The sequence below is a fragment of the Gracilinanus agilis genome, chromosome 5 (assembly GCF_016433145.1).
Source record: "Gracilinanus agilis isolate LMUSP501 chromosome 5, AgileGrace, whole genome shotgun sequence".
Lineage (NCBI taxonomy): Eukaryota > Metazoa > Chordata > Mammalia > Didelphimorphia > Didelphidae > Gracilinanus > Gracilinanus agilis.
In genome coordinates, this window is record NC_058134.1 from 113,059,696 (window position 1) to 113,086,039 (window position 26,344).

The 26,344-nt window shown below is 36.6% G+C and overlaps 1 protein-coding gene across 1 annotated transcript in view; it reads left to right on the forward strand.

Annotated features, from left to right (window-relative positions):
• DGKI (diacylglycerol kinase iota) overlaps positions 1-26,344 on the forward strand; it is a 611,386-nt gene that overhangs the window by 347,134 nt on the left and 237,908 nt on the right. The window contains 2 exon segments of the mRNA XM_044677460.1: positions 20,967-21,022; positions 25,649-25,711. Of these exon segments, the coding sequence (XP_044533395.1) occupies positions 20,967-21,022; positions 25,649-25,711 (119 nt within the window).

Consider the following 26,344-nt stretch of genomic DNA (forward strand, 5'->3'; position numbering starts at 1 on the left):
TTCCCTTGATATTCTTGATCTTTTGTTATTCCAAATGAAATTTGTTATAGTTTTTTCTAATTCAGTAAAGAAGTTTTTTGGTAGCTTGATAGGTATGGCACTAAATAGGTAAATTAATTTGGGTAGAATTGTCATTTTTATTATGTTAGCTCATCCTACCCATGAGCAATCAATGGCTTTCCAATTGTTTAGATCCAGTTTTATTTGTTTGGAAAGTGTTTTATAGTTGTTTTCATATAATTGCTGTGTTTGTTTTGGTAGGTATATTCCTAGGTATTTTATATTGTCTAGGGTGATTTTGAATGGTGTTTCTCTTTCTACTTCTTGCTGCTCTAGTGTGTTGGAAATGTATAGAAACATAAAACATTTTTTAAAAATAAAAAGTGTCTTCTTAGTTTCTGTTCTACTTAGACCAAAATATCATATGGCATTAAAGCACCCATTGCTTATAACTCAAGACAAAAAACATTTTCAGAGTCGAATCAATGCTTAAATGGACAATTATTGACTTATTATTGTGGGAGTAAAGAAAATTCACAATTTCTTGTTCTTAAACTTTTTTGTGTAAGTTTTGTGAAACTTATGGACTCCTCAGAATAATAATATGTTGTCCACCTTCATGACGGAAGGAAAAAACGATTTGTCTTAGATCACACAGGCAGCATGTGTCAGAGTTGGGATTTGTTCCAAAATTTTGTGACACTTATGGTAGCTGTATATTACACCAGGTTGCATCTCTTGTGATTTACTGTTTCTTAAAAGACAGGAAGAAAACAGATCTTAACGTTATTTGGGGGTTTTCATTTGTATAATTTTAATGGCAGCATGTGTCATTTTGTTTTCCTTTTTTCTTTCTTCTTTGTGTGTGTGTGTGTGCGTGCGTGCGTGCGTGCGTGTGTGTGTGTATCTGCCCAAGTCTATAATGTGGTTCTGCTAGGAGTTGTCCTGAAGCCAAAGTTTAGTGATGCCAAAGGCTTTTGGTCCCTAGACTCTTGACTCAGTTAATATGCCCCAATCAATAAAACCACAGTCAAGTTTGGCTATGTAGACAGCTAAAGAATTTGAAGTAAAGATTATTAAAAACCCGAGTTCAAGAATCCCTTGTTCCAAATACAAGGAGTCTGTAGAGGAAACATTTCAGAACAAAGCAAGCAGCAGTGTTAGAATGTAAAGATCATGAGCTCTGAAGAGACCTTTCTAGATGGAAGGGATAAAGTGGAGATCTAACATCAACTTTGTTAGAGTACACCATATCACTGGAATCAAACCCCAAGGTCCTATTATCGAGGTAAACAAATCTGTTGTGAGCATAGCTCTGAGGTACATCGGGCTATGAGGAGGAGGCAGGCTTTAGGAAATCTCTAAGTTGCATTTGCAAGGAACCTGCTAACTGGAAGTAAGGAAAGGATTTGTTAGGAGAGAAAGTTGGTACAAATGGAAGACTTGATCACTGGGCTTCTTGACAACTCTAAGCACAAGGGTGTGTGTGTGTGTGTGTGTGTGTGTGTGTGTGTGTGTGTGTGTGTGTGTGTGTGTGTGTGTGTCTTCCATTCCAAGCTGGCTGATACCATGTTCCTTTCTGAAGAAGTGCCAGCTTTTTATATATTCAGACTTGTGATTTCACTGGTTTTAGAAATACCTATTAAGGTAAATCTTTCTAATATTAAAGATCAGCAATTATTCTGCAACCGATAGCTTTAGAGACCTTCTCGTGGGCACTGGGTGGCTAAGATCTGTCCAGGTGTGTCAGAGGTAGGCATGAACTTAGTAAGCCTTCTAAACTCCAAGCTCTATTCATTATGTCAGTTAGTAGCTTAATTTAACGTAGTCAAGCTCTCATGATCTACTCATCATGCTGTCCCATTAAGATTGATTGGATTTTGACATTAAAATGGAAGATTTCTTCTTTTTGATCACCTTTTGGTAGAACTGGTAGAAGTCTTAGAGGCTATATAGTCCAATCCTCTGTAGCTTCCCTCCCCCCATTTTATAGATAGGGAAATTAAAACTCAAAGAAAAGAAATGATTTGCTCACTCATATTTCACAAATGGAAGATCTGGAATTTAAATTAAGGTGCCATAACTGCAAAATCAATACCCTTTCAGGACCAGCTCACTAGACTTCGTCTCTTCTCAAAAGCTTCCATTTTATTGACATTCTTAATAAAAATTCCAAATCTCTCAATGATGACTTTAAGGTACAATAATCTTCATGAGTGCTCAGGTAGAGATCCTGGCATGTTGAAACCTTGGAAAAGCCTGGCAAAATGACTTTGTTACAGGCCTGGAAGAAGCCCAGGAATCGAATGAATTAAAGTACAAATAAATGCCAAATAGTACCTCTATAGGACTTTTTATTGCTAAGTAGTATAAGTTGACTGATTTAGGACTCCAGTACTACCTGGTTTCAAATCCTCCCTCTGACACTTATAGCTGTGCAACCTTAAGCAGGTCATTGAACCTCTGTGGACATCCAGCAGCTCCTTAGAACTTATTTTAATACCAAGTCATATAAAGCTTTGAATCTGTGTCACTGGCCAGAGTTTCCACACTGGACCTTCCCCATCTGTGACAAAATCACAGGTGCTTTGTAATTCACATAATACAAATTTTACTGATGACATTTTTCAGCATATGATTTATATCCAAGCATTCCCTAATGTGGTAATAAAGTTGAGTGATGTACATTTTGTTCCATGTGTGCTAGATGGTTATGGGTCAGGGAAATGATTAGAAAGTAGTAAGGCAGAGGAGACAGATATGAGATCATCTTAACCTAGAGGTGTTTTTTTTTATTTAATTTTGACAGCATAAACAAGTTTAGTCAACAGTGGATAACATGAATGGGGAATTATTCTCTTTTGTCCTAAGGAACATCAGAAGTAGGGCTATTCAGTTTACTTCTGACGAGGAAATGATCTTTTATAAAATATTTTGTTTTCCTCAGTTACATGTAAAAATAATGTTTAACGTTCATTTGAAAAAAATTGAGTTAAATACTCTCTCCCTTTCTTTCTCTTTCTTTCCCTCTCCCTGAGACAGAAAGCAGTCTGATATAGATTTTTCCAAATGCTGTTATGTGCAACATTTTTCTATATTAGTGAAAATGAACCTTTAAAATTCAAATCCAACAAGACTTGTCTTGAACTCAGGTCTTTAATGTTTTTCCCCTCTCCCTAAACTTTGTGACAATTTAAGAAGAAAACTAGTAAAGGGATTATTACCTCATGTGAAAAGAAGAATGGGTTCTAAGATGCTTAAAAGTATATTTAAACTTGAGTGCTATGAAGCCAGTGTTTAGTTTTAAACAGTTTTAATCATGAACCTGAACAGAATATTTGAACTGAGGCATAATACTTTTAGGAGAGTGATCAGATATTAAGGGATGTCGAGCCAAAGAGTGCAAAGGCCTTGGACTAAGAACAAAATTTTTAAATATAGATGATTATTATGGAGATAGAAAAAAAAACAGTTCTTGAGCAGTTCTGAATAAAGGTCAAAGCTGAAGTGACCTACCCTCAAAAACCTTCCTATTTGTGGCTGGAGGAGACCTTTGATTTCCTTTGAGAAAGCCACACCGTAGTGGGACTTGGCAGGAGATGAGCATATGGAATCTTGGCCTTTCTTGCTGACCGGAGTGCTGGCAGACCTTCTTGGCATCTATAACCAAAAGCCCCAAGGTGGTTTGACAATGTATTTAGAATGTAAGGATACACTTTATAAGAACTTCAGGCTGAGTCCAGCTTTCTCTTATAATAATTGGACCCAGAAGGCTGAAGTTAATACTAGAAAAAAAAGTTGGCAGAATGAAGACTTCATCAATTCCACTTTCAGATCTCCTGGAAAATCAGGCAGTTGGTGAAAGACCAGAAAAGAAAAATTTCATTCCTGGCAGCTGAATTAGTTGACCAGGGTTTATCAATAAGGAGAATCTTGGGAAGGCAAACAGCTAAAGAAGAGAATTGCTGATTAGAAATGACAGACACTTTTAGTAGGGAAAGTACTTCAGGTACATTTTATCTCATTTGATATTTGCAACAACTTTAGTATTAATTTCATTTCACAAATGAAGACTCTAAAGTCTGGAGAAATTAAATTTGCACAATGAGTAAGTCCCAGAGATTTTTAGTTTAAACAGTGCATCTCTGACTTTTTTCAGGTTACATGTTAGGTAAATTCCAGAGCCAGGAACCAAACCATTATCATCTTAACTTGCATTTCAATGATTATCTCCACTCTAAAATAACTACCATTTTAATTCAGGACTGGATTTTTAAAATAGCCTCCCAATTTGTCTTCTTGCCTCATTTCTCACCCCTCAATCCATTCTATACACAATTGCCACAGTAGTTTTCCTTAGATTCAAATCTGACCATATGACTCCTACTCATTCAACACTATGAGTTTCTTAGTGCCTCTGAATGAAATGTAAACAACCTCTTCTTTTTTTTGGACCCAGAAGGCTAAAGTTGATACTAGAAAATAATTGTTAGGATGAAGACTCCATCAGTTCCATTTTCAGATCCTCTGGAAAATCAGGCAGCAAAACCCCAAATAATCTAGCCCTAATCCACCTTTGTAGCCTCATTGAACATTATTAATTGTCCTGTATGATCCAGCCAAACTGGCTTTCTTACTCTGTTCATCTAAGTACAACCTCCATCTCTTATCTCTTCAACTGTTCTTCCCCCTGCCCTTGTAATTCTTTTTTTTTTACCTTTTTCTTTTCCTTTCTCTTATCTCTTTTATTTTTATTTTATTATTTGTTTAATTTTTTCTTAGTTTTTTTTTTCTTTCACTGTTTACTTTCCCCACCCCTTTTCCCACCCTGGAAATGTACAATCCCCATGCCTGGAATGCACTTCCTCCTTAATTTCACCTCAAGGAATCTGTCTTCTTTTAATAATGCAACTCAGACAATATCTTCCACAGGAAGCCTTCCTGATCTGTTCAGTTGATAGGATCCTCCTTTCCAAATGAACTTTATTTAAATTCTTTGCATGTGTGTATTAATATGCATATGCATTTGCAAATTTTATATTCATACCAAATACATTTTCATGTGTACTTGTTGTCTTCTCCATCAGAATATATGAGAATAGGTAGATTAATTCTTTGTACCTGTTAGTGTTATCTCCAGTGCTTATTAGACAGTGCCTGGTGCTTTGAAGGCACTTAAATACTTAATATAGATTGATTGAATGACTCCAAATACAGCCTAATTCTGTTAAATCATGAGGTTTCTCAGATATGGTAATATTCTTTTACCCTGGTCAGTAATTTATTTTATGTAAGTTTCCCAATCTTCTTCTCAAATGTAGATTGACAATTTGACTGGTCTTAGAGAATTGCCTCAGTCAGTGACAGATTAAATGACTTAATTGTTTGTGGTCCTGTAACTAGTATATGTAAGAGCCAGAATTTAAACTCAGGTTTTAATGAACTGTCTTGAATTCAGGTTTGACTTTTAATTATCTTATTCCTCCAATCAAGAAACTCCAGTGCCTCAGTGTAATTGCCTATGGGATAAAATTAAAACTTCTCTTTAGTATTTAATGCACTTTAACAATTTGGCTTCATCCTTTCTTTCTAGACTGATTTACAAATTAAACAAACATATGTTCCAGCCCCTTTGTCTGATTGTTGTTCTCTGTTACTGAAACCGCATCTTCTGCCTTTCCATAGGCTGTCTCCAAGCATGAGATTATATATCTCTTTGCTTTCCTCACTCTTTTAAAGCTCATCTAAAAGATCATTTCCATTAAGAAGTCTTTCCTGATCCCCTCAGTTGTTAGAACTCTCCTAAATCAGGCAGAAGTAAGAAGGTTCCAGAATTCTGGGAAGGACAGAGCTTCTTCTGGGGAGCATTTGAAAGCTGGAGAGGTTGAGTGTGTCTGAACTCCTTGGGTCAACCTTGTGAGTTTGACTATTCTCCCTCTCCTGTGGCTGTCCTGACCCAACTACTTGTTCCTGTGTGTATCCTGTTGCTGCTGACTGATAGATATTCCAACAGAGCTGCTTGTGACACCTAGAGCCATCTGTCAGTGAGAAGCTTTTTCCTTTAGTCCTGTTCCTGCTTACTTCCAACCTTACCACCTCCTTTCACCATCTAAGGGGGTGAGGGGAATTTGGTTAGTGAAGTGTATTTACTGTAGGAACTGGGACATTTAGGTAGAAAGGTAGTTGGTAGTGCAGATACCAACTGTTAGAAGATAACAACTAGATTTGGTGGGAGGTTTATTTACATTCTTTAGTTAGATCATCACAATTCCCTTCTCTTCTTTCCTTTACCTTAAATAAACCCTTTTTAATATCATTTGGGTATCCAGTAAGATTTATCCTGTTGGCTTTCCCAAACCCTGAGATCCTTCTGATTACTGGTACTAACAATCATTCTTTGACCATCTAAAATCCCAATACCACCCTAGTATCATTTAGATGATTAATTCACCTGTCAACATGCAGAATAATTCTTTCCCCCTTTTCTTTCCAGCGGAATGCAAACTCCTTGCAGGTGGGGTTGGCCCCATTTTTCTCTTTATATTCTCAGATAGAACACTGTTTAGGCAGATAATTAGTAAACACTTGTTGATTGATTCCTGACTCCAAGGTGATTCCTTTAAGAATAACAGTAGCTGACATTTATTTAACATTTGAAGTTTTACAGAGTGCTTTACAGATATTATCTCATTTTTATCCTGACAATCCTGGAAGTAGATATCATTATTATTCTCAGTTTACAGAGTAGGAAACTTGCACAGGGTCACCTAGTAGTAAGTATGAGAGGCAAGATTTAAACATTAGCCATCTTGATTCCAAGTCCAGTGCATTATATCCACTGCCAAATAATTATCTCATATATCATATTTTCTCAGCATGGCACTTTCATGATTACCAAAAAAGGAAATAGAAAATTGAATCTGACATTTGATAAACATAATTTGTCAAAATCTACATTCTTCTTTTTCATTGAATTGGTCTAGAAATCTTTATATCATCATACTTGAGGATGAACTTTGTGACTGCTTGTGATTGCCAATCCCACGCTTCTGTAGTAAAAGTGGCAAAGATGTGCTTGCTGCCATTTTTAAGTAGTGGGCACCTTTTGTGTGTGTGTGTGGATGGGTTGGGTTTTTTGCAGTTTATAGCTTATGGTGAAAGGCTACCAAACAAAAGTCAAATTTAGAATGTTATTTTATGAGAAAACATGTAGCATTTTTAACAGAAACAGCCTGAGGGTGACACATAGAGGAAAATGCCTCTGAGGAATTATAGCAAAAAAAAAATCCACATTGGACACAATTGCCTGCTTGCATGGTAAACAAAAAATGTCAGTGGAAGATGAAACACGGCAAATATTGTTCAGTCTTTTCTGTGATGTCCAACTCTTCATGACCCTATTTGGAATTTTCTTGGCAAAGAAACTCAAGTGGTTTGCCATTTCATTTTTTTTTATCTCATTTTACATATAAGGAAACTGAAACAAACAGGAGTTAAGTGACTTGCCCAGGATCACACAGCTAGTAAGTGGATAGATTCAAATAGCTGTCTTTGAGAAGTACTTGAGACTTCTAGAGGGTGCCACAGTGTAGAGAGGAATCAACTTTGAGTCATGAAGATCAGAGCTTCAATTTTGCCTCATAATGCCTGTGATCTTGAGTAAATCACCACTCAGTTTCCTCATCTGTAAAATGAGGATAATAATAGCACTTAACTCAAAGGTTGTTGTGAAGAGAAGATCTAGTGACATAAAATTTGTAAAAAATAAAAATAAAAAGCACTTTACACAGTACCTGGATATATACTCTATATGTACTATATAGATGCTTATTTCTTCCCCCTTTTTCACCTCTAAAGATTATGCAAATATTAAACATATACTGGCAAAATGAATAAATAATTATTCTTTCTGGATTATACATGTCCTTTATTTTTGTTTTTAAAATTTTCTTTATTTTATTCCAGTAAAAAATTTACACATAAGTTTTCCTAGTCGCATGATTCATATTTTCTCCCTCCCCTTTTCCCTTCCCCACTCCCAGAGTTGACAAGTGATTCCACTGGGTAATACATCCATTATCGCTCAAAACCCATTTCCATATTTGAATGAATGATTTTTCCATGCCTAAATCTTATAATACTTGATGAATTCTATAAGGACAAAATCCTTCAGAAAATTAATCATCAGCAAAAACGAGACACAAAGGGTGTGAAAATAGCCTAGCCCAATGAGAGAAACAAATACAGATTTTGTATCTGGCTGTTTTCTTGCTGGTTAGCTTTGGAGGAAACACTTGATTTATGTGATGTTATCAGCCAGTGCAATGTATTTTCAGAAATACTCTATGTGAAGAAATGTTTTCAGTTATCAGGAGTGAAAACTTCAACAGGAAACAGAAAGTATCTCTAAAACACAGTTGATTTTTATGTTTTATATTGAGCTGAATCTATTTCTCTCTGCAGATGTTATGCCATCCAATTGTATAGAATCATAGACTGTCGGAGGACTTTAGAGATGTTCTAGTCTAATACACTGCTTTAATAAATAAAGGTGCTAGTATACGACATAGCATCTCTCAATGACACAAAAGACCTCAGAGGTTATCTGGCTAATCCATAGCTGAGTGGGAATAAATTTTCTTTCTTTCTTTTTGTTTTTTGTTTCATTTAAGTTCCTCCCTCCTTCCCCTTCCCACACTGGAGAAGGCATCATTTGATTTCCCCCTGCCAAATGTGTATATAAAATTATATCTTGCTTGTTTCAACCCCTACTCGAAGTCTTGTATCTCTGAAGACCTCACTATTCCTTAAGCACATTTTACTTGTCAACAACTGTAATGTTTAAGAAATGAATCCCTATATCAAGCTGAAATCTGTCTCTATGGACTCCTAGTTCTCTCTTCTTTCCACTATACTCCACAGTCTTTTTGTTTGTCTACATCATTAAACCACTCATTTGTGGATTTATCTTGTGTTGTACTTGAGGAGGAGGTTTGTGCTTACTGATGTGGCAGTGAACTTGGATACCTAGCTAATAGGATTGGTTCCCATCATTTTGCCAGTTGGGATCTTGCCCAGGACCTTAATCATCACTATTTTCTGTGACTGCTTAAAGAAGCAGCCATAACATCCTCTTCCACTCATGCCCAAGAGCATTTCTGCTTATCTTGAAGCAAAGTCATCTTATTTTGCTTCCAGAATAAATAAGATTAAATTAGTTTGGGACATAAGGAGTATGAAATATATTGATATTTCAGACCATCACTGGCTGCACACATTTTATCTCATCATATTACAAAAGTCATTTAGATTAATTTTAACTCAAGTTACAAGAGCACCAAAATATAACTGGGTTTATAGATGGAAGGGAAGTGAATAAGCATTAATTAAGCAACTACTATGTGCCAGACACTGTGCTAAGCACTTTATTTATGTTATCTAATTTCATCCTGACAACATCTCTGGGAGGAAGGTGCCATTATGATCCCTGTTTTACAGTATGGGAAATGGAGCAGATAAAATCTGCTCAGGGTTACACAGGAAATGTCTGAGTCAGACAGGAAGTCTCTAGCAACCAGTATTTGGATTTGAATTCAAATTCACCATTTCAGCAAATGTATGGAGATGAATAGATTGGTGCATTTCAATTAATATAAAAATACCAAATTACTCTTGTTTAGGGGAAACTATATGGCACAGTGGATCGAGTACCAGGTCTGGAGTTGGGAGGACCTGGGTTCAAATCTAATCGCAGACACTTCCTAGCTGTGTGGCCCTGGGCAAGTTTATTTAACCTTGTTTGCCTAGCCTTCACCTAAGACAGAAAGAAAAGATTACAGTGGAATTGCTTGTCAGGAGAGAACACAAATCATGTAACCATGGAAAAATACTTAAAAATAAATAAACAAATAAAAAATATAAATAAATACATAAATAAATGAGGAGGAAAAAAGTAGAGTATGTTTATATAAGCACACATATAATTTGCACATTTTGAACAATGTGAAGTTTGTGGTTTGATCATATTTTTATGCATTTGTTTATTAAATTTTTTTGTTGGAGGTGATTACCAAGTATAGAATTAAAAAACTGAAAAAACTGACAAAAAGAAAGCAAAGGTTATAAAAAATTACTCTGATGTGTTAGATAAAGATACAAAATGACACATATTATGCCTTAAAGGAACTTGTAGTGTTCTGTAAGGTTATTATACATACTTATGTGTAATACAAGGTAGGGCATAAAGATGGCAAAGAAAAATAATTCAAATACAATGCTGTAGGAAAATTTGAGGGGAGGGAACAAGTTCATTGGAAGGGATAAGAGATCAAAGTCTTATCAGGTCAGCTTAGTTCTCAATTGAGTAAAGTATTTATTAAATGCCTTCTGTGTGTCAGACACTGTCTTGAGTACTGGATATATAAATAACAAAAGAAAGCAAACTTGACTAATAGGGGAGACAATAAGTACTTTACCAATTTTTATAGAAGGAAAGAAGTCTAAATAAAAATCTTTCTTAAGGGTTGCTTTTGTCATATATCCTCTTCACCATTCTTCATTCATCCCTGTTCTTAACTATTTTCTTTGTACTCTTTGTAAAGGGGCAGGCTCAGGGTTAGAGGCAATCCAATTCTTCATGTCAGGCTGTTACAGTCTAGTTCTGGGTGATCACAGGAGATAGGACATGTGTACTAAAATTGAATAACCTGGGTTCTTGTGGGCATGTCACTTACCCCTTTTTGCTTTAGTTTCCTCATTTGTAAAATGAGGTAGAAAAGGAAATGGCAAACCACTCCAGCATTTTTGCCAAGAAAACCCCAAATGGGGTCCTCTAGAGTTTGACACAATTGAAATGACCGAACAACAATAGACACCATTCAGTAAGTGCCATGTAAGTTGTTTGGTTTTTGGGCAAACAGATTCAGAATTTAAATTTGGTTCTTTCCTGAGTTAAAGTCCTACAGTATACTTCCCACCACATCATATACTTCTACGCCTATTATAGTAAAGTTGATTGGTGATATAAGGAGAGTTTATATTATTGTAGACCTTGAATTCCAAGAAAAGGAGTTTGGATATCATTTTGTAGGTATGGGGGAGACATTGACAGTTTTCAATTGGATTTTGATAGTACTCTCAGCCTCTCTGATTTGGAGAGTAGAGCCAGGAACACCAACAGCTCCATTTGAGAAGGGGGCCCAGACCAGGCATTTTTGTATTTCCTAATTGACTGAACCCTTTTGGACTTCTTTGGATTTCTCTATCATGATCCTAAGCTGAATACCCCTTTCTCCCCACTTTTCAATTTCTTTTTGTGTTTTTTTCTCTTACTAGATTGTAAGCTCTTTGAGGACAGAATTTATCTTTCTTTTTTTGTATTTATATTTGTGTCACTAACACTTAAACGTGCCTCACACATATTTAACAAGTACTTAAATTTTTTTAATTAGTAATTGCCTAAAAATCAAAGTGGTTGAAGGATATCAATTTAGTAGTTATGTGGAAGGTGGACTTGAAGGAAGTGAAAATGGAAGCAAAGAGGCTACTTAGGAGGCTGTATAGCAATAATATACATATAAGATGACAAGGATCTGAACTAGGGAGTGCCACTGTTAATAGAAAAGAAGGACAAGATATTTTGAAAGAAGAACCAACTGGTATCTGGCTCTGTGTTGGTTGGGGAGAGGTGATGTGAGGGAAAGAGCAATTTACCTTATTCTGGGATTTGAACCTGCGTATTGGAGAGATTTGCCATTATCAGAAATAATGAAGTCCCAAGAGCTGGAATGGGAAGAAAGATGATTAGTTTTAGATGTACTGCATTTGAGATGACGACAGGGTATATACAGTTGGAAACTTGGAAGTTAGAAATGTGGGATTGGAGCTCAAGAAAGTCATAAGGGCTAGACATATAGTCTGGGTAGTCATTTATGTTGGGCTTATAGTTGAAGCCAAGAGTGGCTGAGAAAGTGCCAGAGGAGGAAATTTGAGCTGCTAATATTGTCCAAGTCTCATTTTGCTGACTGTAGCCAATATGGTGTTCCGTTTAAGTTGAAGATTCGTTTCCATAGTGCCTATTGAAAATTTGTCTCCATAATGACTGTTGAGGAACAGTGAATTGGAAATAGAAGTAACAGATTTCAAGCAGCCAGATACCTGGGTGGAAAAATTCATCAAGCTGAATTCTGATTCAGAATGTGTTGCTTGAGGCAGAACTGCACAAATGAGCTGATGTGAAGAAATTGGAGGCTGAGGATAATCTTATTCTGCAAGCTGCCATCACATATACCACTGTGCAGAATTTTTGCTGGCCTATAGTTTCAGTGTGGGGCTCAACTTGTATATGAGATCTAGTCTTGATTCACTTGTATCCTACCCAAGAGAATTTACATGCACAACTGAAAAAGGGCATTCTGAAAGGAGGCATGAAATAGAACTTGGCAAGTTAATTCAATTTCATTCAATAAACACTTGTGAAGCACCTTCTCTCTCCTTTCCTGCCCCCTCCCCCCCTTCTTTCTCTAAAACACTGTGCTAGGCATTGTGGGAAAGTTTAGTTAAGACAGTCATTGCTGCCATGGAAATTAGAGTCTTCTAAGGAATATGGCACAAATACAAATAATTCTAATGCAAAATAGCACACAATAGAAGCATAACAGAGGTTTAAATAGACATATGGAGGAGGGAAATTCCAAAATTGGAGGGGAGATCCAAGTATTGAGAACTGGACTTTATAATATTGATATTATTTTATGAAATATTCTCCTGGTTCTACTTACTTCATTCAGATCAGCTCATAAAAAAATCTTCCCAGGTTTCTTTCAAATTGTCCATTTGATAATTTTTATGGTATTATAGTATTCCATTATAGTTATATACTATATTTTATTCAGCCATTACACAATTGCAGGGCATCCCTTTGTTTCCAGTTCTTTGCTACCACGAAATTGCATTTTTGGACAAGGCCAAAGTAGGATTTTGTTTGACTCTGTATACAAAGGTTTCTTTTTCTTTTTTTTTTCTTTCTTGATGGAGAGGGGCTCAAGGAGAGAGAGAGAGAGAGAGAGAGAGAGAGAGAGAGAGAGAGAGAGAGAGAGAGAGAGAGAGAGAGAGAGAGAGAAAATAAATGCTCATTAGTTGAAAAAGAGAAAATTTCATTAAAAGCATTTGTACTTTAAAGGATGGAGATATTAAATAGGGAGGGGAGAAAGGGAAGGCCACACCTATTTCACCCATGGAAAACAGTCTCACTAAAGGAAGGGAAAGAAATGCTACAAGACATTTAGAAGAGTTGAATGAATGAATGATAAAATATTTATTAAGGACTTAGCAAATGGGGTGGGAAGTGGGATGAGAACAAGGATAAGCTTAATTGAAACTGTAGATTGTTTGGGCATAAAGTGTAGAGAAAAAAGAAAAGGTGGGAGGGAATAGAAACTTACAGAACCTCCACTACTGTTAGGAAGAGGATGATGAGCCAGTGAAGGAGAGAGAATGATTGGAGAGGTAAGATGAGAATAAGGAGTATGTGCTCTCTCTGAAGGAAAGCAAGGACTGAGAACTCCAGAGTAGAGATAGTTACTAATGTCAGAGATTACAATCAGAGTAGTAAAGGGAGAAAGATAAAGGTTAGTTAATAAAACAGTTATGAAATCACTGGTGATGCTGGAGAGATCTGCTCCAGAAGCCAGATTGTAAGAGGCTGAGGAGAGAAGTGGAGTCTCTAGTGGAGTTAAGGTTGGACAATAAAGGAAAGAAGATAGAATGGGATCTGCCTGGGATAATAAGATAAAGTCAGAGGATGGTGGAAGATGAGCATGTATATGGACAGTTGGGAGGTTTCATTGGGAATTTGGAGGTATAAAGTTATTTAAACTGAGTTTATGTGTACATGAGATAGAAGGGATGATTGTTGGACCAGGATTCTGAGCAAGGGTAGGGGTGAACAAGATTATGGGTGTGTAAAATTGTTAATATTATCAAGAAGTAAGCTACATTTCATTCTCTGAAATCAGAGAGAAGGAGAGAATGGGCAATAATAGTTGAGAAGAGAATAGACTTGAGGAAGTTCCCATCAGATGGTCTTGATATTCTTACTGAAATTAGACACCAAATATGGTTGAGGTTAGAAACTTGAAAAGAGAGATTTTTAAGTTGCTCTGGGGATTGTGATAGAGCAAACATCAAAGAAGTAAAGTTATAACAACAGAAGCCCAATTTAACTTATATTAAATAACAGAGTGCAAGGATAAGATTTTGTTTATATTTTTATGACCAATTATATTAAGTTGTTTACAATCAGTTATATAAATGGACATCCTATATTTGTTTTTTTGGAGAATATTAATTTTGCATTTTGATGTAATTTAGATCTTTGGCTTAACAGAGAGATGATATGGGTGATATAGAATGCTGTTCACTGGGGCAGATTACAAAATCACTAGAATTTAATAGATATATCTTAGACAGTTTCCTGAGTTTCAGAGAGATTAAGTTATTTGCCTCTGGACACACAGATGGCAAATGTCGGGTGCAGGATTTGTATCCTACTTTGTAGGATCATAAATCTAGGACTAGAAGGGAGTTTAAGGGTCATCTAGTCTAATTCTTTCATTTTATAGATGAGGAAATTGAGGCACAAAAAGAGTAAGTTCTTGTCCATGCATACAGTTAGTATTTGAGATCAGTTTTGAAACTGAGTCTTTGTGACTCCAAATCCAGCACTCTGTCTACTATTTCACATTGCCCTTGAGGTTCTTTTCCCAAATTTCTTATGAAATGTATTAAGTTATATGAGTCACTGAATTTCCAAGAATATTTTGGCTTGAACTGTTGTCTGTGTATATATTTGAATGATGTACTTGATATGCATAGTTCCAAGGTACAATCTGTTTGTTTTCCTTGCCTGTCCTTTGGTACTTTAACTGCCTTGTGATTTTGGCCAGCAGGCCTTCTTTGTCCTGCTTTTTATAATATCACAATGTTTGCTAAAAGTATTAGCACTCAAGCACACTGATAAACCAAGCTCCATAATATCTGTAAGATTGAACCCATACATATTTCATAGATGTTTAAATCTGAGAAGTTTGTGCTGCATAGGGTCTTAGTTAGAAATGCCCTGGAGCTCTGGGAATGCAGAAGTCAGAAATAAGCTATACAACTTCCTTTCCCAATTGCCCTGCACCCCTTTGTCTCATTTTCCTTGTAAGGGATCTAATTATAAAGCTTGAGGTAATGGAGCAGCCAATTGAAGTGTAGCCTAGAAAAAGGGGAGATGCAGGGGTCTGATGCATCTGAAGCCCCTTCACCACATTCTGATAGCCAGTGAATATTCTCACCATTGGTAATGGAGGAATGAGAAAATGGTACATGCATGCAGTATGTATATGTTATGTGAATGTGCATGCCTCAGTTACTCTGTACCTATGTCCCAAGGGCCTGGCAAACTCTTAGTAATTCAATCATTCCTCATTTTCTTTTCTGTTTTCCAGGTCACACATCATTCATCCTCTTGCCTATAAGAGCCTATTTAGCTTTTGCTTTTAATTCTATATTGTGCCTGACCCTAGGGCCTAGGGGGTGGCACTGGAGATTCAAGCTTAGCTCAGATCAATAAGTCAGCAACAGAACTCTTTGGGATTGAAGTGTGTGTGTGTGGGGGGCTTCTGTATGCATTCAGCTCCTCCTCTAACCTCTAGACAAGGAAGGAGTCTGGGAATCACCTATATTTATGTCAGTCCTATCTGAAGTCTCTTCAAATATTACTATTCATCATGTTTTCTTTTCACTGAAATGTCACCTGGGCTGGGGAAGACTTTTTGCCAAAAGCTTGTTGTTTTCCAAAAGCACCTCACCTTCTTTCTTTCCTTCCTTCCCTTCCCTTCCCTTTCCCTTCTCTTCCCTTCTCCTTCCTTCCTTCCTTCCTTCCTTCCTTCCTTCCTTCCTTCCTTCCTTCCTTCCTTCCTTCCTTCCTTCCTTCCTTCCTCTGGATAGGCAGAGATATAAGAAATTAAGTGCTATTTTTGAACAACAGCAGGTACACCAATGTTTTTACATTAAAGGGTACATAGAGAGGAGTAAAGTCAAGGATATTGGAACAATAGGAAGGGACCAAACACTCTAAAGCTTTAAATGCTAAACAGAGAACTTTATATTTTATTCTAGAGGTAATAAGGAGCCATTGGTATTTAATGAGAAACTGAGAAGAGAAGGGGGAAGACATGGCAAGACCTGGATTTAGGAAAATCACTGTGGCAGATGAGTAGACAATGGATTAGAGTGAAGAGAGTCTTATGGGAGTGAGAGCAGTTGGAAAGATACTGCATTAATTCAAGTAAGAAAGGATGAGGGCCTGAATTAGAAGAGAGGAATCAGGGGGCAGCTGGGTAGCTCAGTGGATGAGAGCCAGGCCTAGAGATGGGAGGTCCTAGGTTCAAATCTGGCCTCAGACACTTCTCAGCTGTGTGACCCTGGGCAAGTCACTTGATCCCCATTGCCTACCCTTACCACTCTTCTGCCTTGGAGCCAATACACAGTATTGACTCCAAGACGGAAGGTAAGGGTTTAAAAAAAAAAAAAAAAAAGAAAAAAAAAAAAAAAAGAAAAAAAAAAAAAAAAAGAAGAGAGGAATCAAACATGGTAGGCGATTCCTCCCTACTGTGGTAGAATTAGATTGAAATCTAATTTGGATATATGTAACAAAATAAAATAAACATGCAATTGGACATAGAAAATGTTAAAATGTGGTTTTCTATGATAATAAGCTGTCCTCAGTGATCCTTATAAATGGTTTAATGCCCCCTATTTCTATTTGTATTTTACAACATTGGACTAAAGTCATGGCTTTGTGAATGGACAGAACAGGACTCATATATGAGATATGAAAAAAAATTTTGGTAGCTGATTGCATATGTGGGGTAAGTGAATGTGAGGAGTCCAGGGTAATACTGAGGTTGTGAGTAGGAAGGTTCAGAAAAGTAAAGGATTCAGGGACAGGAATGAGGGGTTTGGTGGAGGATAAATCCTATTTTGGACATGTTGAGTTTGAGCTGCCTAGTCTGAGATATCTAGTTTGAGATATTCAAAGGATAGCCATTGATGGGAGGGATTTTAGGAAAGTTGTTATTTTCAGGAAAAACATCATTTTTGGTGGCCCTTTTTAGCAGCTAGTAACAACATAAAAGCTTTTTGGATTAGACCATATGAGGGGACTAGACATAGTCTTTCCATGATTGAGCACAAAATATACAATAAAGTACAATGAATAGGTATGCATTTAGAGGCAATTCTATTATTAATAACCATTGGCTTCATTTTTCCTGGATCCAGGAATTTTTAATGAGAGTTCTATATTCTTCATCAAACAATAAATTCATAGACTCCTAGAATATCTGTGCCTGTAGGGACCTTAGTCCAACCTACTTATTTTACATAGATGAGAAAACTGAGGCCTGAAAGGAAAAGTGACTTATTGAGGATCATACAAGTAGTAAATATTAGAGTCAGAAATAGAACCCAAGTCTTCTGATTCTTAAGTCCAGTGCTTTTTCCAAAGTACCCTGCTTACCTTCTCATTGCTGATTCCGTATTTAAAATCTTAAAACGAAAAATCTCAGCTTTTGCCCAATCACATTGCTTTCATTCAGTTAGATATGACATGTTTTAATAATGCCTTAACACTGTATAGAAGTGATGACTTTCTTTCCTTCCTGTTGTTAAATAATGATAATGATGGTGATGACAACAATGATGATGATGTAAGGAATCAAGGAAGAAACCAGAAGCTAGTTTTCTCTTCTCCATTCTGTTCCAGAGAAACAAAAGTTTTCTTTGGGACATTAATGAAAACATTGCTCAAGTAGCCCTTTCATTCTAGGCAGGGATAGATGGACAGAAAAGTGGAGGGGAAGATCTGCTTATTTTCCAATTATGAAAGGGCAATTAAAGGAGGCTTAAATGAAACTCTAGCATGAGGGAGCCAGAATCTAATCATACTCTCTTGGCAAATTCCCTGTTCCTTCCAGCACTGGACCATAGTTTTACAAGCTTCTGTTCTAGTCTCTAATCATGAGAATCCCTTCATTAAATTATAAGTGACGAAGTTGAGACTCCTATTACTGGAAGGAACTACAGAAATGATCTATTTTAGAGATTGCTTCTGACTGGATTACTTGTAAAGCATGAGAAAAAGTAATATGTTTACACTTTTCACTGGTTTTAATGACACTGAGATATTGCCCTTTGACTCAATTCTAGTAGGATGCTCTCTCAGCCACCACCCTTAGTTTGCTATTTACTTACATTTTTAGTTTTGTTGAGGTCCTTTTACTATAAAATTTCAGTAGCCTCAAACCCATGGTATTCTTGAACTGAAATTCAGGTGTCTTCTCTCCCTCAGTAACAATTTTTATATGTACAATAGTCTTTTTTTTTTAACCCTTGTACTTCGGTGTATTGTCTCATAGGTGGAAGATTGGTAAGGGTGGGCAATGGGGGTCAAGTGACTTGCCCAGGGTCACACAGCTGGGAAGTGGCTGAGGCCGGGTTTGAACCTAGGACCTTCTGTCTTAGAATCAATACTACATATTGATTCTAAGGCAGAAGAGTGGTAAGGGCTAGGCAATGAGGATCAAGTGCCTTGCCCAGGATGACACAGGCAGGAAGTATCTGAGGACCTCCTGACTCTGGACCTGGCTCTCAATCTGCTGAACCACCCAGCTGCCCTCTCCCCCAAAATATAAGTTTCTTGAATGCAGGCATTGTTTTATTTTTGTCTTTACAACCTCAGTATCTTGTATGGTCTCTGGCATATAGTAATGACAATAAATTCTTGCTAAATTTTTGAATTACATTGAAATGGACCATAGACATGGAATGGGCAATATCTTATGATCATGAAGTCAAGATTTCATGAATCTGGACTGATTAGAAAGGCCAGTCTGACTTACGCAATGTATATTTTTTTGAAATTTTAAGTATGTACAATAATATATTTCCAAGGCATATTCTTGCTTGACCTGTAATAAGTGAACAAATTAGAACTATTTATTATGTGTATTTTAAAATTATATATAAATGAGTACTGTTACATATCCATAGGTTGTTGTCTTGAGTATGTTAAACATTTCCCTTCCAACCTTCTTTACATGATTAATTTGATTAGCAAATTCTTTTCTCCTAGGCAGTACACAATTTAACTTCAGATTCTTCATATTGAATTATTGCACATTTTGAAATAGTGGATCCTTAAAACAATTTTATTTTGTTGTTCTGGAGCTATTAGGTCAGGCTATCAGAGACAATGAGATAGATCCAAGTTTTGTACCATTTATCCCCAGGCAGATGTAATTATTTTTATCTGTACCAATTATTGGGAAAGGAATATACTTAACTCAGGATAGAGAGCCTAAAAAAATCTGGTTGTAGTCCCTGGCCTTTGTATGACTCTATTTTATCAGAGGTTACCTGGCTCTATGTCTTCCTCTGTGGAAAGGACAAATTATGGACATCATTCAACGGTAACTGTAAACTCTACTACAAATTCCAGATAATGCTTCCTCTGACAGTTTGCAGTCCTTTGTCATTTTCCAGGTCATGGGATAGTATTCCTGTCCTAATGGTTTTGAATAGATATTGCCAGGAAGATTTCCTGAGGCCCTGTAGTTGAGTTCCTGCCAAGACCTAGTGAACTGACACCTGGGTGTTTCTCTTCATTTATCTGCCATTAAGAGGAAATAAACATTCAGAATAGCAACAAGCCCCCAATTGTGTTCAGCCAGTCAAATTACTAATGGGAACTGATTTGGAGAAAAGACCTAGCTCTCAGATTGGATTAGGGAGAGAAGGAGCCAAAATAGGGAGAGACAAACAGCTGGTAGATGTTTCTTTGGAAATGTCTTAGAGTTTTAGTTACTGGGAGAAAGCTCTGTAACATTTCATTTAGCCATTTTATGATGCCTTCAGTTAATGGGAATGTTCTTTGTTCCTTATACTGGTTTAGTACTCTTTCTGGTTCTCTTAGCAGAGAATATGAGAACGTCTCAAAGCTCAGAGGATTCTTTCTAAACCTTTTTCAATTCATAAAATGTGACCAACATTTTTCTTTTAAAAGTAAACTTTATTTTATTTATTTATTTATTTTAAAAACCTTACCACAATACAATACTGTGTATTGGCTCCAAGGCAGAAGAGTGGTAAGGGTAGGCAATGGGGGTCAAGTGACTTGCCCAGGGTCACATGGCTGGGAAGTGTCTGAGGCCAGATTTGAACCTAGGACCTCCCATCTCTAGGCCTGGCTCTCAATCAACTGAGCTACTCAGCTGCCCCCTAAAAGTAAACTTTATTGATGTCTTTTGTTTTCCAGTCATTTTAAAATCTGTCCATCCTTAGTATTTCTTGCAAAAAAGAAACATCAGTTAAACAAAAAACTGATACAGTGATTTGACAGTGTATGTGACACCCTATCCCTGGGGTCCCCACCTCTATGCTAGGAAGGGTAACTATATTTCATTATTTCTTCTCTACAGACAAGATTAGACTGAAACTTTTCTAATAATTCTTTAATTATAATAAAAAAAAAAACCAGAGATCTGTTTATTAGACCATCTGCCTTCGAAGTGTGCACTAAACCAAAGAATGCTACAAATTCTGTTACAAGCAAGAGAACAGATGGTACATTACAAAGTCTTCATTATTGCTGTGCCTTGGATTTGTCACATTTCATTCTATTTGGAAGCTGTATACATGGAATAGGGAAGCAGTGCATATTTCTCCATCCCTTCTCCACCGCCCATTCCTCCTCTGTTTCTTCCCTAGATTGATAACTACCAGAATTCCTAGGCTGAATACCCAGGTGGCTTCCTGCCTAAGGGAAAGATGGCAGTGAAACTCCTGAGTTGCAATGAGTATTGGTTGGGTAGCTGTCTTTGACAAGCCTGTTGTAACAAATCTTACTTTTCCTTCTACAGAAGCAAATCCAGAGAAATTCAACAGTCGCTTTAGAAATAAAATGTTTTATGCAGGGGTGAGTATGGACCTTCTTTCTTTTTATAACATTTTCCCATTTAGCTGCTATAACAAAATGTTGCTCAATCCATGGAGGAAAGTTCTGTTTTGGTGGTTTATTGAACAGATTGGAGAGGATTAGAGATAGGGGAGAACACCATGGCTATGAAATAGAGGACTTTGGAGTACAAAGACTTAAGGATTCAGGATGCTTATATAAATTAGAGATTTCACAACTTGGCTGGGAAAAATAGATAGCATTATAATGTACATACATTTATATACACACACACATATGTAACCTACACATAATATAAACATACCTAGATGTTTCAGAACCTTAATAATTCATGATTTCTTTGATGAGTAATCACCTCTACAACTCTTAATCACTTACTGGCCATCTCTTTGGTGATGGTCCTCTCCAAATGCAGCTAGGTTGGTTCTGAACAAGGGACATACAATATCTTTTTAAAACACATATTTATTGCTCTCTTTTGTTCTTATTAGACCTATATTACCTGGTATTCTTCTCCCCCCAGAGAACCACAACTTATAGCAAAAAAAAATTTCAACAAAACCAATCAGCACCTCAAAAAGGTTTCACGTTTTGTGGAGAATGTCACATCCATAGTTCTCTACTTCTGCAAAGAAGTGGAAGGAGATGCTTTCTTATATCTCTTAATTGGGAGTGACATGGAGAATAGAATGCTAGACTTGGAGTCTTGAAGACTAGAATTTGAATCCTGCCTCAGATATTTCCTAGCTATATGACCCCTCAAGCCACTTAAGGTCCCTCAGCCTCAGTTTCCTCATTTGTAAAATGGGGATAATAGCACTTACCTCCCAGAATGGCCACAAGGACCAATAAATGAAATTTTACATACATACATATACACACACATATATGTATATACGTATACATATATATATTACATGGATTCATATCTACACACCCAGACACACATACATAATAATTTGATATAAATTGATATAAACCTTAAGTATTACATTAATGTCAGCTATTATTATTACTAAATCTGGTATCAGATACTTACTGGCTATGTGACCCTAGGAAAGTCACTTAATCCCTCAGTTTCTCATGTGTAAAATGGGGACATGATAGAGAAGGAAACCTATATAGGCTAAGAAAACCCCATGGACATGTTCATGGGGGCATGAAATTCATGAATGACAACAACAAATTATTATTATTATTATTATTGACTTTGAGCATTCTTCCATGCGATTGTTACAAGATTGTAAGTTTTCTTTAGAGAACTATTTGTTCCTTTGTATCCTTTGACTATTACTAGGGAGTGATTTAATAGAAATATATCACCAGACTGATACTTTAGCTTTCAAAAACTACACTCTTTTAATATATAGCCTTTGAGGTTCTAGGGTTATCTCCACAAAATATATATGTAATTTACCTATATGAGTAGGATGTCCCCAAATATATTCCTCAACCCGAAGAAATGCCTTATCTGAACTCTGGTTCCTGTCCATCCCTGTTCTTAACATCAACACAGGGATACCCCTCTGAGACCTTCAATCTAAGAGGGAGGGAGATTTCTACGAGACAGATTCATACGCCTCTGCCTATCACCCAGTCACACCTTGGGCTTCTCTCTCCCTCCATCATTGTAGCAGTTTTATCCATCAGCGTACCAGTTTCTATAATCATTATAACAGTGTGTGTACAAACACACACACACGTACACATGCACACATATATATATTCATAGGTTTTTGTGATTTCAACAGTTTGGGGAGTTTCTATTGTGGAAACTGCTACAGGTGCTTATCAGTGCTCATCTGTCAAGAGATAAAGTTAGAAAATTTCTGGAGACATTGAAAAGTATTTCTACCATCATATAGCTAGTATGTTTCAGAGCAAGGACTTGAACTCATGTCTTCCTGAGTATAAAACTGACTCTCTCTATCTACTAAACCACACTGATTCTCATTCAGGTATATTTTTTGTTTGCATGTATATATATTTATATAAATATGTAGATGAGTAAAGCAGAGTTGGCAATGAGTATGAAATCTGTGGGAGCCTGAGAGTTGCTACAAAGGAGACTGAGTCCATTAGAACAGTGAAAGTGAAATCTGATTGTGTGGGCTATGGGAAGAAAGTAGGCTACCAGAGAGGGAATCTGAGCTGGGTTCAGATTTTGTCTGCCAGGAGCAATTTACTGCTTATTGTTGTCCCATCAAAAGTTCTCACTATTCTTTTTATTTATTTGTTTGTTTGTTTGTTCAGTTATTTATTTATTTATTCATTTATTTATTTTTGCTCCTGGGTACATGGAATGAGATGACATGGAACATTAGTATGCCAAAAGAGAATAATCATGGGGAAGTTTTTCTTAGGGACAAAGCCGGTTTCAGGTTAAAAGGAAGAAGGATCACTTGCCCTCTATGGGCAGCATGTAACCCTTCTTCCTGACTTCTTATGGGATTTCATATTTGTCTCAAACCACGTATAGTAGTTCCTGCTTTAAATGTTTGATGACTCAGTTTCTCATGTAACAGTCTTCAAGACCCCTCAAATTCCCAGAGAGATAAAATCATTATAAACCCGACTACTTACACAAACACTCACATGTATATATATATTTATGTGGATGCACATACATGCATAATCAGTATACAAGCCATACATATATGGTTTGTGTGCAAAGTAATCTAAAAGACATTATATAGAATGAAAAGTCAGAATTAGCAGAATGAGATAATGGAATGAGCAGGATAGGCCTAAGTTCAAATCCTGCCTCTGATATTTACTGATATGTGACTATGGACAACTTATTTAAACTCTCTAAGTCTTGGTTTTCTTTTTTAGGAGAGTAGAATGATAAAAGCTTTGACAAGCTTAAGTGTTATCTGCATTTCAGCTATGCTTAGAACTCTGAGAAAAAAAAAGAAAGAAAAAGACTCATTTTCCTTAACAAATCTAGCTTCAGAAACTTAATAGCTGTGTTATCCAGCACAAGTCAATTGACCCCATTTGCCTCAGTTTCCTCATCCATAAAATGAGCTTGACAAAGAAATTGGCAAACCATTCCACTAGTTTTCCCAAGAAAACTCTAAATGGGGTCATGAAAAGTAGGACATGACTGAAAAGCAATTCAGCAACAATTCTTAAAAATTCTAGAATGATGAAAGCAAAGTCTTCAATCCATTAATAGTATCAACAACAAATAACATTCATATTTTCACTCACTGTGTCCACTATGAAAAAGTATGAACAGGAAGAATGCAGGATGAAAAGTTGTGGAAGTATTACTCTCTGAGCTGGTAAAAGTGTTCTCAGAAAGGAATCTGAATATCAAAAGAGATCTTTTTAATCTGGGAATAAAAGGTTGTGAGATATATGTTAGCTAGATAGGTGGAGGTGGGCTAGTCTTAATTGACATTTTTACTTTTTCCCCTTTTTAAAATTTTATAAGACTTTGAAAGTCTTAGGGTGGCTTTAGAATTACTTCACAGAGGAGAAGACATTCAAGGAGGGATTTGAGAGACAGAATGGGTGGCATGAAATAACAAATGAGGACATAGCTATGAGTGAGCAACAGAGATTTAAGTAAAGACTGAACTAATCTAAACTGCTGTTGGCTCCAGAATCTTGCCACAGTGTTTTTGTGTTCAAGTGTGTTGACTGATTAATGAATCTTATGTGCTAGAATTGGGAAATCATGGTTAAGTAAGGAATAAATGAGGTCCTCAGAGTTTTATATGGAGGTTTTATTTTTGTTGTTTAATCATTCTTCAGCCCTGTTTCTTTGTGATTTTATTTGAGGTTTTTTTTTTTTGGCAAAGATAATGGAATGGTTTGCCATTTCCTTTTCCAACTCATTTTATAGATGAGGAAACAGAGTCAAAGAGCTATGTGACTTACCCTGGGTCACACACATAGTAAGTGTCTGAAGCTGGATTTGAACTCTGGTCTTCCTGACTCTAGGCTTGATGCTCTATCTGCTACCCCTATGTGGAGTTACCTGTTTGAGTAAATATTCCAGGGACCAGGGGCTACTAGATAACACAATGGATAAAACACCAGATCTGGAATTGGTGGGACCTGGGACCCTTCCTCACTGCATAACCCTGGGCAAGTCACTTAACCTCAATTGCCTGGCTCTTGCTGTTCTTCTGTCTTGGAACTGATACTAAGACAGAAGGTAAAAAGGTAAAAGATTAAAAAAAAATCCCAGGTCCCTCTCCATAAAATATATGGCAAGGGCATTTCTGAGGGGAGACGGAGATTGAAGAGAGGAGGAAATTTATAAAATATGGAGGTCAATTCAGTTTTCTCCTCCTTTTAGCTGTCTTTAGTTTTAAAAAAAGGAAACTTTAGCAATTTAACCCTAACTAGTGTCATTCATATGTATTGTTTATAGTTCCAATGAGAAATGTGCTTACTTAAAGCAAATAAGTTACGTAGTATAGATGTCATAGAAAACAATTTTATATTTTGTGAATATTATAAGACATATGAGATGAATATTAAGTCATGAAGCTAGAGATGGATTTACTTAGTGACATATAATTATATACATAGGTACATACATATATGTTATATATATATATATATATTAGTTGTTTTTTTTTTCACTTTTCCTTCTTTGTGGTGCAGGCAGCCTTCTCTGACTTCCTGCAGAGAAGCTCCAGGGATTTATCCAAACATGTCAAGGTTGTGGTAAGTACAGAACATGAGGAACAGCTCCTCTTGACTGAAGAGTGATTACATTTCATAAAGTGAAATATTAACTTCACTATGTAGATAGAATTGTACTCACAGAATACTGGAGTTAGAAGGGAACTGAGGAACCAGTATAGACTACCTCTATCAAGTTACAGATAAAGATAAATCTAATAAGAACAGCTAACTTTATATGATACTTATGTGCCAGATACCATGAAAGGCTCTTTACAAGTATTCTCATTTGAGCCTCATAACAGCATTGAGAGGTAGAAGCTATTATCATTCCCATTTTATTGCTGAAGAAACTGAGGCAAACATTTAAATGCCTTGATCAAGGTCGCATATCTAGCAAAAGTTTGAGTCTAGATTTGAATTCAGGACAACCCGATTCCAGGCCCATTGTTCTACCCACTGTACTACCTACCTGCCCTAAAAGAAATGAGGATGAGAAAGGTAACTTTAGGCAGGCCACTTGCAGTCTCAGGGCCACAGTCTCCTCTCTTGTAAAACGAGGGGGTTGGATAAATTAATCTCTGAGATCCTTCTAGTGCCATCTTTCAGTGATTATGTAAAGCAATTTGTCCAGGGTCATACCGTGAATTAGTGATGAAGGTGTCAAGTCAGGTT